The sequence below is a fragment of the Cinclus cinclus genome, chromosome 2 (assembly GCF_963662255.1).
Source record: "Cinclus cinclus chromosome 2, bCinCin1.1, whole genome shotgun sequence".
Lineage (NCBI taxonomy): Eukaryota > Metazoa > Chordata > Aves > Passeriformes > Cinclidae > Cinclus > Cinclus cinclus.
Genome location: NC_085047.1, coordinates 78,527,263 through 78,542,573, shown reverse-complemented (window position 1 = coordinate 78,542,573; position 15,311 = coordinate 78,527,263). Strand labels below are relative to the sequence as shown.

Here is a 15,311-nt window from a genome sequence, read left to right as displayed (position 1 = left end):
GAAAATTTCAGGAATCTGTTAAAACTGGTTATGATGTTGAGATAGTGTTTTGGATTTGTGGGCAAATTCATGTTCCCAGCTTTTTAGCTTAAAGTTTGCCTGACCATTTAAAATTAAGGAAAATCATGAGTCTAAAAGATGACTTGTTGCTGTTCTTGTTGTGCTTCTTGCCAAATGCCTGTGTAGTGTATAGGCTATTTTCTTTGCCCAAGTGATTTCAGAACCTTCTCTAAGACCAAATCTGCAATAAGCAGCTTGGACAAATTAATGTGTCCAGTTGGAAGCCTGATGATACCTGAGAACTAGTGATAGTCTCTATTAATTAGTGAATCCTTTGGGTGTTCTGCTATTTTTGTATACTGTTATATAAAATCTGTTTCCTCTCAGAAATGCAGAGGATCAAACTTCCATCTGTGGTACTTCTAAGAACAGAAAAGGCCCTTGCATTTGAGGCAATCATTCAATAAAACTTCTGATGGTTAGAACTCCTAACTGAGTAGAAAGAATCCTTGTACGAATAGCTTGTGAAATAAATACATGCAAATCCTTGTGCTTCCATAATACTTACTGATTGCCCTTCTGATTTTAAATGATAGAGAAAATCCCATTTTCTTAATTCAGCATCTGATGTAATAAAAAAAGAGCTAAACAGCATGAGTAAAACACATGGGTTTCATGTCGGAATATTCTATACCCCATTTTTGTTAATTTTTTTTCAGTAGATGAAGGTAGACTGGTATTTTGTTAGGTTTTTTTCCTGGTTTTCCATGTTTGGATAATTTGGTTTGCCATCCCTTTAACATTTTTTATGCTTAATGTCATTCATATTGTTCAGACTGGAAAAAATGACATGCCAGCTCCTGCCCCTGTATGCAGTTCCAGCATGACTTCATGGCAGTTTATTTAAATACTGTACAAGTTACCTTGAGTATCTGAGACTTAGGGTGGAGTAGATTAGACAAAAATTCAAGATAGGAAGATTCAGACAGTACTTAGTGTGGTAGGTAAGGGTCCAGATATTAACAATTTTGGGTTTTTTAAAACCTATTTGTACATTGACAGTAATGTGAAGTCTTGTGTTTGAATCATGCATCAGTGGGATGCTGATCTATTTCTTTATTTATTTGGTGGTAGGTATATTTAAACATGGTTCCTGCTTTGTGCAGGGTCACTAAATGGCCCAGTGTTATTCTGCTGGAGAAAATTTAATTTCTCTATATTTTTATTCCAATGACAGGGATGTTTAGGCAAGGTTGTACTGCTTTCAGAGTAATCACACCGAATATAGATGAAGAGGCTTCAATGATGGAGGATGTTGGAATGCAAGATGTTCACTTCAATGAAGTAAGTAAACATAAAAATGTTAAAATTTGTATACATGGAAGGGCTGGTTTTTTTTGTATATTTTATGTTTCAGTCTGGAGAATTACTGATATAAGGGGTACAGTAATTCTTTCCTGATCTGCCATTTGTACCCTAAAGCTGAAATAAAAAAAATCTATGAAATGTCTCAGATTTAGGTAATTTACTATGTATATATTTTAAATATAGTGGTAGCACATCAACTCAACACCACTTTTGGAATAAAAGCCAAATGGGGTTTTATTCTAGTTGACAGGATGAACACTAATGTGGATTACTTATTAGAGTTAGCAGAATCTCTTGTTTTGTAAAACTGACTTGGATTTAGAATATTACTCCACCAGAAATCATGAAAATGTGTTTGCTGGTTTCAGCTGCTTACAGTTTCCCTAAGCAAATATGCCATAACAATGAAAGCAGTTTTACTGACACTCGACTTGTGTCCATGTGTTTTTTCTGGCTTAAGTTTCACTTGTTTTGTCTTTGCTGATCCATCTGTGCTGGCTCTACAGTAAATTTTACTAGTAAGCAGCCTATATAAAAATATTATGATAATCTTGCTTGTGAAAAGCTATGTCTGCACTATGTAGTTGCTGGTTTAGTTGTGGAAGAAAGGGACAGACCACTACTGGCAGCAGTCGTGTTGGAAAACCCCTGGTTTGTAAGCATAATTGTACAACAAAAATATTTTTCTTTTGTGTTTTAATTAGTGTATGGTAAAGCTGTATGACAATATTATTTGACTGCAAATTGTTTTGTGGTTTGTATTTTTTTTTTTTTTCAGTTTTTGTGCTGTCTTTTTTTAATCATTGATTCTTCTGCTTCAGCATGAAATTTAGCGTGTTACTCAAAGAAAAATATAGGCTGCTCTGAGTTATTGAAGATCAGGAATTCTAGTGACTGCTGCTGGTGGAAAGTTTTGGTGGAAATTTCTGTCACTGTTTTCCTGCCAGACCATTTGTCAGGGTTCAAGTATTATTCATTTTTTAAAAAATTGTAATGTTTTTATTCTTTTCTCATTAGTCACTCCCTGCAAAAAGAATATGCTGCTTTTTATGGGTCAATGAACCCTACACAAATTTATTTCCCTCTCTCAGTATTTCCGTGGGACGGAAGTAAGCCAAAAGTGAAACTGTAAGCCTGTACAGCTTGCAGAAGGATCAAAAACAAGACAAATTTCATTTTTTCCCTGCATGCAATCCGTTTTAAACTTAACCATTTAGTACTCTAACTGATGAAATACTGGAAAAATTACTATTTTTCAGATAACTTCCAAAAGTTATCTGAAACATGGGAAAAGTAATAATAGGGGAGCAGTAATAATAGCAATAATAACAAGAGTAAAAATAGGGAAGAACTGTTTGGCCTTAGCAGACTAAAAATCATTTCAGAAGTGCTTCAGAACAGGTAGTCCAGTTCCTTCAGGAATGGACTGTGTTTCCTCAGTGTGTTCATAAGTAAGCAGAACTGCATTGTCTGAGAAAAAAAATAGATTGGGTACAGAAGTCAAAAAACAGAAACATCTTTCAGGCTGTATTTTCAGGCTGTATTTTACTACTACTTAACAAAATGATGCCCTGATGAGAATTCTTCCTATACGTGGTAACAAGCCATGTGGAATTTCTTCCCTTAAAACTTGAGATTTCCCTTTTTACTAGTTATTTTAGAGCTCCAAATGAGCATTTACAAGTATTGGAGGATCAGAGAGAATATCTTCATGTTTCTAAAAGGGACAAAATATCTTTCATATTCTCCAGTTTACAAAAACTCTCCCTAATGAAGTGAAATTTTTCTTAAGACTTCATATAGTTTCTCATTTTAAAAAAAAATGAGATTTTGGGACTCTCAATTTTTAAAAATTCTGTCTGAGGCCAGGGTTACCTAAGCTAGCCAGATGAAAGAAAACCAAAATTTAGTTTGGGATTTTCCTTTTTTAACAAGGCTACTGTGTGCATTGCATCAAAACAGTCGGTTGCCTGTAACATTCCATGAGAGGCATTATCCTGACTTGTAGATGGAAGAGCCTTGCAGGAACACAGTGTCCTCTTAAGGCTGTACAAAGACAAAAAAAAAATCCAAAACAAAGCAAACAACAACAAAAAAAAAACCACAAAGAAAAAAAAACCACAAACAAACAAGTACAGGTTAAGCAGCTCTGCAGAAAGACCTGGAAGTTCTAGTAGACCACATATTGAATGGGAATCATCAGTGTGGCTTTGTGGAAACACAAGCCAGTGCAGGCTGTGTTTGAGAGGATTGACTCAAGAAGCAGGGGGAAGTGAGATTTTCCCCTTTTATCTTGGCATTTGTGGAGCCCCATCTCTAACCTTGTGTCCAGCACTGACCACCAAAAGTCAAGACAGGTATCAACAAACTGGGAAAAGTCCAGCTCCTGAAGTAATTAATAGAAGGATCAGTCTTTTCCAAGAAGATCACCACTAAAGAGCAAGAGGCTGTTCTCACAGGTGCCAAGGGAAACTGCATATATTGAAAAAAGCTTTTACCATGAGAATGGAGAAACATGGAGGCATGTGGCTCAGAAATGTTGTGCTCTTTTGCTCCTTCCTATCAGCTCTCCCGCTTGAAGCTTGTGCTTTTTATGGTTTTTTTTCCCCTTTGTCAACAAAATTTTGCTTCTTTTGCTGCATCTGGATGCCCTCTGGTGTCTGAATTAAGACTTGTGTCATGAACCAATGTTTGTGGACAACCCTTGTGGTCCACCAGTGACACTGGTCTGTCACTTGTCACCACTTGGCTGCTAGAATGGAGATACTGGGGAGTCTGTACAGTCCCAAAATGGCTGGGGAAAAGGAGGAAATGTTTTAAGGTGTGTTGCAGCACATGGATAAGGGTGCTATTTTTTAGTCTCTTTGCTTGCAGTGTTAAAAATTGATTTTCTTAGTAATGTGTTTAAGAACTTAGTGATCTTAGAGGACTTAGTCCTCTACCAAATGGAAGAAGGAGGAGGAATAGAGTAGCTTTCTAAGCATGAAAGAAGTTTTTTCCAGCTTCTGGCTTTACCACTGTGATGCAAGAATGACAGAAGATCCAAAGAAATTTCAAGACTATCTAAAAGAGACATGTTGTTTGTAAATACAAGGAGTATGTGTGTACACCCAGACCATTCTGTCTTGTTTTGTTTCCTTCTAGCAATTTTTGATTGCCACAATAGCTTAAATTACTAAGCGTAGATAATTCTGTTTTGAAGGAAGATTTCCCTTTTCACTGGGAAGTTCTTTGGTATAATTATTTGCTGTGCTTTTGATGAGTACTGAATTGTGTTACACTTTCAAATACTTGTCCAAATCTAGGATGTGCTCATGGAATTGTTGGAGCAGTGTGCTGATGGACTCTGGAAGGCGGAACGCTATGAACTCATTGCTGATATATATAAACTTATAATTCCCATTTATGAAAAACGGAGAGATTTTGAGGTACTTAATTCATCAAAAATAAATTCAGGCAAAATAATGCTGAATTTTCAAGTCTAACTGCATGACAAATTGGATATCACATAATAAGAGTATTAAAATAGTAGCTGAAATTTGAATGCATTTAAATTTTGGTTTCAATTTTAAATATTATTTTCTTCAATTATAACTAATTAAAAATTAGTTTTACATATTGTCATCCTGATACAAGTGCTAAACCTAATACTACCATTCAATAAAAGAATGTTTTCAGTTGTTACTGACTACAAGCACATAATTTGTAATCTTAAGATTGGAAAGATCTTTGTTCTTCTCCCTCATTATTGTTTTCTTTTACTTTTAGAGGCTTGCTCACTTATATGACACCCTTCATCGAGCATACAGTAAAGTTACAGAAGTTATGCATACAGGCAAGAGGCTGCTGGGAACTTATTTCAGGGTAGCATTCTTTGGACAAGTGAGTGTTGCTTTCACTGGTCTGCTCTATGAAGTAAGAAAAACCTGCATAGGTTTACTCTTTCATCATCTCTATCGATACCGTGACATGAAAAACACAAGGACTATGTGTTCTGTATGAAATAAAGAAACACCATCAGTAGTTTATTTTTAAAACATTTATCAATTCCAGTAAAATTCTTATAATTTTCCTCAGTAAATTTTTTTGCCTTTTTTCCTTTTTTCTTCTTTTGTTTACTACCTTAAGGCAGCGGTAAGTTTTCTGTAATATCAGTTTTTAGCAATGCATTGACTTAATGTCTCGTAGTGCTACGGTGTGGTTTGCAAGGCTGCTTCTTAGATTGGTATGCATTAATAGCCATTGCAAGTCAAAAAGTAACATCAAGCTCCATTTAGAGAACGGATCACTCTTTTCTCTGCATCAGTATTTTTTGCATGCTTCAAACCAAAGTTCTGGCTGTGTATGGGGCAGCTTCACATCCTCTGGTATGTGTCTAGAATGCCTCTGTATCCCTATGGTATCACGCAGTATCAAGTAATACACTCTCTACATGCATAGCCCAGTTGCTTAATTGTCCAGCTGAGCATGGAGAATTGTAAAATACTCTGAGCAGTATAATTTCACATGTATTCTGTTGTCTTTTATGACTTTATAGCAATACCAGTTTACAGACAGTGAAACAGATGTTGAGGTAATTACAGTGACCGCTTACAAAGCAAGCAATGCAGTACAAACTACTGCATTTCACCTTAGTTTGGTGTGGGTATTTTTGTCAATCTAGCCTGTGTTTATACATGACATGTTGTGCTTTTCTCTTTCGTCTGTTTCGTTTATGACAAAATTATTTATTTTCTGGTTTCAAACATGAACTCAACATGGCTTGTTGTTTTAAACCAATGAACTGTTTCACTTGCCATGCATTGTGCATTTAGTGGTGGTTTTAAAAACAGCAGTATGTGTAATAAAATAAAGAAGTATATATACCAATAGTACCTCAAAAAATTATTATCTTTGCGTATTTAAATTTCATCTTCTGGATTTAATTTTTATTACTACCTAAGGGAAAAAATTCAGATTATTTTTGTGTGAACTTTTTGCCAAAATAGTCACTAGTGAATCAGATAGTCCTGTTGGGCAAGACTTGTAGTTTTGGCAAGTGAAACAGTGCTGCAAGTTCACTTTTAAATAAAAGTGAAGGAAATTTATCTCAAAGGCTTGGCACACCATAGAATTGCTACCAACTTTTAAAATTTAAACTCTATGTTTCCATTATCTTTCACTCATGTTGTAGTAGAGAATTACATTTTTCTGTTGTTTCTTATTCTCTTAGGAAACCTTTTTACTTAGATTTTAATTTCTGTCTTCTATTTATGTTTGCTTGAATACTAATGTTAAATGTTTATATTTCCTTTGAACCAAACACATTATGTCCATCTTAGTCATTGCCCTATATGTTTTATTCCCCAAGATTTTGATTACTTCATTTCTTACAGGGTTTCTTTGAGGATGAAGATGGAAAGGAATATATCTATAAAGAGCCTAAACTCACACCTCTTTCAGAAATTTCCCAAAGACTCCAAAAGCTCTACTCTGACAAATTTGGAGCTGAAAATGTAAAAATGATACAGGATTCTGGCAAAGTATGATCTTTATTCTGTCTAAAAATTCTAATATGTTGCTTTTACTGGTTTACTTGAAATACTGTGGGATCACTGTCTGTTACTCATTTGGAGCACAAGATCCGTAGCTGAGAATTCTATTGTTGGAAAGGCATGAAAGGAGTATTATCTCCTACTGAGTATGCCTTCTAGAACAACCAAAAAGCTTAACTTCTGTAGTATTACCCCTCAAAACAATAATTGTATCTTAGAAGGATTATGATCATATTCTGTGTTAACTTCAGCTGTATTTCTTACCCATTCATGCACAGTCATTCTTTGGAAGTTCCTCCCTTTTCCACACCTGAGCCTTAGACTTTATGGTGACTTCCACTTTGTAGAATTTCATGGCTCTTTTTGTTTCTTGATAAGAATCCTTTTGAATCCTTGATTCAAGCATTTCTGTGCTTTTTTGCCTTAAAAGTGCAGCAATGGTGGGCATTTCAATACTGGAACTTTAAAAGGAGAGGAGGACTTGATGAAAAGTCTGGTTTCATGATCATGATCAGTTAAAAAAACTCCAAAATCAAAGCAAACCAAACCAAAAAATCCACAATGTGCTGTAATGCCTCTGGCTGTCTTCCTAATTCAGTTAAAAACTTAGCACAGGAAACCACTGTGAAAGCATGAACATTTCCCATGTTTTCAATAATTTAGAGGTTAAGAGACCAAATTTAATTTCTGGAAGTTGTGTGACTACTATTAGACCCACTTTATTCACAATGTAGATTTTTTTTTTGTCCTGTTTTTAAGGTAAATCCTAAGGATTTAGATTCAAAATATGCATATATTCAAGTTACACACGTAGTTCCATACTTTGAAGAAAAGGAGCTGCAGGAAAGAAAAACAGATTTTGAAAGGACTCATAACATTCGTCGCTTTATGTTTGAGATGCCTTTTACTCAAGGTGGTAAAAGACAAGGAGGAGTAGAAGAACAGTGTAAGCGACGGACTATTTTGACAGGTACTGATGGAATGGAATGCTTTGACTGGAAGCATTAGTTCAAATGGTCTGATTTTATTCTGTATGGGTTTTTTTTCATTTCACCTAATTCCTTTATATCTATCAGCTAAAATATTTTTCATATTTTTGGCCAAAACTAGGTTTTTCGGATTGATTTCTTCAGTGGGGAATCCTCAAAATTATTATCTCTTTATCATTAAGCTTCCAGAATTCTGAATCTGGAGTCTGGCTTTCCTTTTTCTTAGACAAAGGCTATTTTGTGTTTTGTCTCTGTTAAGTATCTGTTTCTGTATTAATATAGTTGTAAAAACAAACACATGACTTTATATTAATGAAATGACTTTTTAAGTGACTTTATAGCTGTCCAGTACTTGTGAAGAAATAGAAAATACAGCTTTGCTATTTTTGCTTCTTCTCTTCTTTGAGATTTGTGAGTGTTAAGCAATTCTTTTCACAGATCTCACATAAATTAAGTTGCAGTGGTTTATTTCTTGGCGGTTCTTAGTAGCAATAATGACAGTGATCTTTCTTTGCTATAGTGCATGTAACACTATGCATATTTACATTTCAGCGTCTTGTTTCCCTGTCCATTTGGTAGTATTTCTAATTCTAGAAGTTATTAAATTGGGTAACTAATTACATCAAAATGAGATTTTAACATAAGATTCTCTCAGAGCACACCTTATTAAAAAATCTTTTCCTGACTATGTTAAACTTGTTTCTGTCCACAGCTATACATTGTTTCCCATATGTCAAAAAGCGCATTCCAGTGATGTACCAGCACCACACTGATTTAAACCCAATTGAGGTAGCCATTGATGAAATGAGTAAAAAAGTTGCAGAGCTTAGGCAGCTTTGCTCTTCAGCTGAAGTAGATATGATCAAATTGCAGCTGAAGCTACAGGGAAGTGTGAGTGTTCAGGTAAGACCTTTGCCATGCTGTTTAAACAGCTGTTTAATTTGCTTCTGTCCTTGAAAAAATATAAGTAGCATTTTATAATTGGTTTCTATTCTGTACATGCGAGAGTGTCCTAAATTAGAAATATGCTCAGTGTCTGCAGTTATTTCCTGAATAGGAGAAGCAATGAAAGCACTTAATACAACAACTGGTCAGAGACATTTACACAAAAGAATTAAGATTCACGTCTGGAATATGGTGCATTCCGAGCCCCACCAGACTTTGGTGTAAAGCTGAAACTGCTAAAAGATAATAAATGAACCTGAAGATAAATTAGAATATTTTGCCTAGCTGTAGGTCTGCCCACAGTAAGTCTAGCATATTTTTATAAGAATCCTATCAAGGTAAAGAATGAGTGATTATATATAGGAAAAAGATAATAACAGAAAAATCTCACTGTGCGTGCCTTTTCCCAAAGGCAGGCAGGAACTGGAATGTATAAAGAAGCCATCAGATTGACCAAAATAGGGTACCTGAAGCAGATGTAGCATGTACAGGTCAATATGGAAAAGATCTGCAAAAAATGCAGTGTCAGAAGTGCTGCTCTGTTATTTTGAACTGATTGGAAACAAAGGAATTGTTAACACAGTCATCTGATATGACCAACTGTCATATTCATCAGAAAAGGGAAACAAACCAAACCAAGGTTCCAGAATCAGTAAGTTGTCAAACTAGTATTTGGATGAGAAGGGAGAGGCTGGTATTGATAATATGAAGGAATAATAAGGATGAGGCAGAAGTCACTGAAACCTTTTCTCCTGTAGCTGCCATAAGACCACGATTAAACTTCTGCAGGTTTTTGCAGAATTCTCAGCTTGGAAAACTGTTTTCACTAGATACACAGACCAAACAGAAGTAGGTTTAGCTTATTTTTCCTCCCTAATTTCATAAACAGAAATGGCAGATTGGCAATATCCACTGTTACTTTGACACATCATTGGAGTGGTTTCTTTGTGCCAGGACAGGTTTATAGCACTGGAGAGACCTCTCCTGCTCTAATGCTCCAACTGTAGCAGTTTTCTTGTTTTCCAAGTCCAGCTTTTTTGAAATCAATGTATTCTCATAAGAAAATCAAATCCAATAAATGCCTATATTACCTGTTATTGATAAGACAGTACATCAAATATCTGACTGTTTTTTAATTCTTGTTCTTTTTAGGTTAATGCTGGTCCATTAGCATATGCAAGAGCTTTCTTAGATGACACTAACACGAAAAGATATCCAGACAATAAAGTAAAGCTTCTAAAAGAAGTTTTTAGGTATGGCTTGGAAGGTTTGGGATTTCTTGGTGATGGGGGAGAGGGAAGAAAAGAAATTAACCTTTTTTGCAAGACTCATAAAAATTACTTTTTGAACTTTCAACTTTTAGAGTGTTCTGATTCATTAAAAACATACTTTAAGCTGACATTTTAAATCAATCTTTTGGATTTCTGTTTGAGAACTTCCTTATTTTCTCTGAATCAGGCAATTTGTTGAAGCCTGTGGGCATGCTCTGGGTGTAAATGAACGACTGATAAAGGAAGATCAGTTGGAATATCAAGAAGAAATGAAGGCAAACTACAGAGAAATGGCAAAAGAGCTTTCTGAAATAATGCATGAACAAGTATGTGCTGAAATTAAATTATCCATACTATAATTCAGAATGTAACTATAATGTTTAATGAATAGGGGAAATGTGTGTAATTCTTTACACAAAAGGACTGGGGTTTTTTTTTTCTTTCTATTTGAGTATAAGGCTGTAATGAAATTGTGCAGCTTCATTTTTTTTTTTGCTTGCGTATTTCCTTGACACCAGCCTGTTTTTTTGTAGGCAAGGAAGACTACAATAAAGATAAAACAAATGCAATGAAATTAATATATACAATCTGCAAGTTTAGCCCTTTCTTGTTTGATTTTGGAGGTGTAAATAATTGCTTTTGCAGCAAAGAGTTAAATGTCTTTTCAATACATTGGCATTGTACCAATAGGTATTCCAATACATTTTCTTGAGAGAAGTCCAATACTAGCAAGCTGGAAATATGGGGAAAAGAAAACCAGAACTTTTGTGGAGTGAGATGTACCACTCAACCTTTGCATCTGAGTTCCATGGTAGAAATGTCTCATGACTTCAAAGGCCAGGGATATTATTTCCAGGAGGACAGGAAGAGCAGAAGTTCAGTGCTTGATCCCTGCCTTCTTGACTTTTTTATTCATTATATTTATAACTTCAGCATCCTTTTCTTTCGTCCACTGTTACTTTTATAACCTTTTTCTAGAACCACAGACTGTTTTATAATTCTTAAGAGATTATTCTACCTTTGCTTAGATGGTACCCAAAACTCCTATGGCAACTCTTTTTGATATCCTGTCAAAGAGAAGAGCTTATGACACAACTAACTCTTTTTAAATATCATCAATAGAAAACATTGTGAACCAAACTTTATAGGAAATGATACCATTTCTCCAGAATTATGTGGTTGGCTGTGGTTTCTTAATAAAAAACAGATGTAGAAGAAAATAGTTTTGAAAGTTTTGTGGGACAGAAAAAGAGTTTGCTTAACTAACAGAAGTAGGACAGTTTGACTGCATTTCCTTGTGATTCACTGATAAGAGGAGGAAGGTTTGGAATGGAGGATAGCTGATTGGAAAGCTGATTGAGGTGGACAAGGTACATCAGAGAATTAGAGATACAGAATACCCCTTTGGACAGGAGAGGCAAGTGTTTTGGTCAAAGAATTTAATGATAAATGCAAGATTAGCATTCCCCTAGCATAGGAAAAAGTAAAAGAATATAATGAAAAATTGTACACACTCAAGAAGAAGTACTTTGAACTCAGTGCAAGATGTAGATTTTTTTAAAAAAATGCTGAACTATGGGAGTTTCCAAAGATTGGTGATAAGAAAAAGCATGTCCTGAAACATCAGGAGTAAATCACATTGCCCCTTCTCTTGGTTTATGCTTAGACAAACAACTGATATCCATAAAATACTGTGAACAGAAAATGGGATTACAGCACTGACTGCAGAATATGTACTAATAGCCTAGCATTGTGTTCTTTTACAAATGTAATTAGTTGTACATAATTAAAACATGCAGTGTTGTTGCTGTTATTGCTTTGTTTTGCTTTAGTTTTATTTTCAATTAGACTGATAATTCTCGGAAGGCTTAGAGACATGAAGGTCTTCATTTAAATCTTTAAAAATGTCTCCTTTACGTATCTGCCTGTTGCTGTTTTGGGAGAAAGAGCTTTGCATCACTGAATAAACTATTATCTGTAATGTAACACTACAAGGTCTTAGCAACTGCAAAAAAATCTTTATAAAAATGCATAAAAGAATCTTAACAGTTTTTTTTTTTTCTCCTCTGCTGCTTCACAGTATGGTCAGATGGGATGGTAATTAGTTTTTTCTACTTCTGTTCTATTAGTTTGTCTAATCTTTATATAATTCCTTTTTTTTTAATATTTCTAATTTTAGCATCAATTTGTTTATAGCTGTTAAGAATGAAATCCTTTGGTGCTGCAAGAGCTTTTTGTAAGAAATGCTCAAGTCATACCTCTAAATCAAAAAAGGAAAACAAAAAAAAGGGCAAAAAGTGAGCTTGTTCTCACTATGAAAAACTCCTTTTGAAAGTTAACAGGAGGAATGATAGAAACTGTCCAAGCATCCTCTACAGAGGACAGTGTAATATCTGAGTTAGGAGAACGGATATTGAAGAAATAACTTCTCCTAAATTTAGGAGAAGATGGCTGAAAAGAGTAACCATTTCCAAAAAGTTTAGAGCAGTTGAAAAAGTACTGGGAGGTTGAGTGGGTAAGCAGCCCATCAAGAAATTGGTTATCTGTTTTAGACATGCCTGTGTCATTTTGTAACATGGTGGTAAATACATGTCTTTCATTTTAAGATTACTCCAGTGGAAGAAAAGGCCAGTGTCATGCCCAACTCACTACACATTTTCAACGCCATAAGTGGAACTCCAACAAGCACAACAGTTCACGGGATGCCCAGTTCTTCTTCAGTTGCATGATTGTTTTGTAAAGGAAAGTGTATTCGTTTCTTTTCAAGTTTGTGGACTTGCTTCATTGTGTGCAAACTCAGGATGACCTAGAAGCTAAATGTTGGGCACATGCAAACTGCGTAGTTCATACGAATGTCTGAGCACACTTAGCAAATAGCAGTTACTGGTAATTGTCTTTTAGGGTAAGGGAGGCGCACACATATATATATATATACATATACATATTTTTTTTATCATGCTGGTAAAATTTAAAAGTGTTCACAATGTCATTGAAGAAGTGCGTGTTGGAAAATTATGAAGTTGAAGTTAGCTTCTGTTTTTTGTTAGAAAGTATTATTAAAATGAATTTCACATTACAAAAAAAAAGTGTTGTGGGATGTAATTTTGCAGATATGTAACATTCAGGTGTTCTTTTTGTGTATGGCACATAGAGATTCCAAGTACAAGAACTATTTTGGGGCTAGACAGAGACACTAGTTTTCAGGGTTTAATGGAACTGACAATAGTAGTTTTTGTACCATTTGGCAAATTGTTGTGCTTTATTTTATACCTTGTTGCATTTCGGCGGTATGCAAGCTTAGATCTTACTAAACAACTAAATACAACCAAAGGTCTGTATTAATGAACACGGAGTTATACTAAAATATCAATAGTAGTAAATTGTTATGTAAATATTGTTTGTTAATACAGTCCATACAGTCTGTACATAAATGTATTACATTTCTAAGCATTTTTAAATATTCATACTAGCTCTTGCCATTCTGCTTTCAGTTTATTTTGAAAATTTGCTCATTCCAAATATATGCAGACTTTACAGTTCATTTATCCCTGTATATAAATAAGTGCAATATAAAGATGTATACAGTCTTTGCTATGTTAGGTTTATATGCAGTTATTAAAAGAAAAACCTTTTTTGCCAAAGCAATGGAGTATGTAATTGGTAATCATGGTTACTGTGGTAAATGGTGGTATAATTTAAAGCTTTTTCCATATTCTTATTCTTTTAAGACATTAATTTAGTAATTTTATATTTGGGGAAAATAAAGGTTTTTAATTTTATTTAACTGGAAGCACTGTCCTGCTGTAATTAAACATTCTGTATTACATCTATATTAAAAGGAAAAAGGTAGTTTTCTCACTGTGTGCTGCGTTTTTTTTGTTTTAGATTAGTCCCAGACATTTGGGAAAAATGAAAGCTTGATTTTAAAAAAGGCTTCTTGCATCGTGCATATGAGATGCAGAGACTTGTAGGTCTTATATCATAATCCTTGTCAATAAAGGGAATTAAATTATTAGTTAAGACATCAGTTCCGAGTCCCTCACATTTGAGTTTAGTACCACGTTACTGTAACTACAGGTTGTTATTCACCGAACACTTAGTATTGGGAAGTCTTCACAACTTTCCATCACATGACAGTAGAAATCATGTTTTCCTTACAACATAAGATTTGCTATCATTTTTCTGTAGCAAAGCATGAAACAAATATGTTGCCTTTACTCATCAAAGGTTTTTTTTCTAAAGCAGCTCATCCTGGCAAGGAAATGCTCGATATACTCTGCTTTCTCTAACAGTGTTTCTGAAACAAAATTTCTGGTTGTTTAAAATTCTTTTCCTTGAGGAGGAAAAAAACCCATACACTTCTAGACAGTGAACTCATGATGCTGTAAAGAGGCAGACCCTTTTCTTCTCCTCTGCCCTAAATGCTTCATACTTTTGTTTGTCTGTGGAACTGGGTGTAGGAACACCTAACTCAAAAAGTATTTCATTATTGGGAGAATGTTATGCTGGTTTTATTTTTTAATGTTATGCTGTTATGCTGGTTTTACCCTGAGGGGAGGGCACACTAGGAAGTTTTCCTCCATGAGAACTTCCTCTGTGAATTGATGGCACCAATTGGAGGCTGGTTTAGTTGTTGACAGCTTGAGAAACCAATTGGAAAAATAGGTTCTCTCCGTGAATCACATTTGAAGCAAGTAAAGCCCGGGAAAGCTCTCTTGCATTTCCGCCCTCTTAAAATGTAACACTGACCTGGCCCGGCCCATTTTCAATGCGGCCCAAGCGGTGCCGGGCTCCAGAGGCTGCTGGGCCCCGTCTTTAACCAGGAGCCCCGATAACCAAAAGAAGCCGAGCCCATTGCTGAGATCCTGGCCCTTTTCCCGGTGTGTCCGTGGCTCGGGGGGCCCTGCCCTGCCCTGCCCCGGCTCGGAGCAGCCCTGGGGTGGCCGAGCCCGCCCGGCCGCCCTCACGGGCTGGGGGGAGGCAGCCGGGCCCGGTTCGGGAGAGCCCCCAGGGCTTTGTGTGCTGGGCAGGGCAGAGGGAGAACCCCCGGGCTGCGGCTGGAGCTGGGGGCGGGCAGCGCCGGGGAAAGCCATGGACACACGGCCTTGGCACCCATTTCTCCTCTGCGTGCACTTTGCAGTTCTCGTCCTGCCCCTCCAGCGTGGCCTGGGCGGTCTGAGAGACTGACACAGCTCCAGCATGGC

General features: G+C 35.9%; 1 protein-coding gene across 1 annotated transcript in view; it reads left to right on the top strand.

Annotated features, from left to right (window-relative positions):
• The window catches only part of DOCK9 (dedicator of cytokinesis 9), a 94,578-nt gene extending 80,897 nt beyond the window's left edge, over positions 1-13,681 (top strand). The window contains exons 45-54 of the mRNA XM_062514862.1: positions 1,238-1,344; positions 4,674-4,796; positions 5,137-5,250; positions 5,906-5,941; positions 6,744-6,890; positions 7,662-7,872; positions 8,604-8,794; positions 9,989-10,089; positions 10,295-10,433; positions 12,714-13,681. Of these exons, the coding sequence (XP_062370846.1) occupies positions 1,238-1,344; positions 4,674-4,796; positions 5,137-5,250; positions 5,906-5,941; positions 6,744-6,890; positions 7,662-7,872; positions 8,604-8,794; positions 9,989-10,089; positions 10,295-10,433; positions 12,714-12,836 (1,292 nt within the window). The 3' untranslated portion in view covers positions 12,837-13,681. The remainder of the gene's footprint in view (positions 1-1,237; positions 1,345-4,673; positions 4,797-5,136; positions 5,251-5,905; positions 5,942-6,743; positions 6,891-7,661; positions 7,873-8,603; positions 8,795-9,988; positions 10,090-10,294; positions 10,434-12,713) is intronic.
• Positions 13,682-15,311: the final 1,630 nt, after the last annotated feature.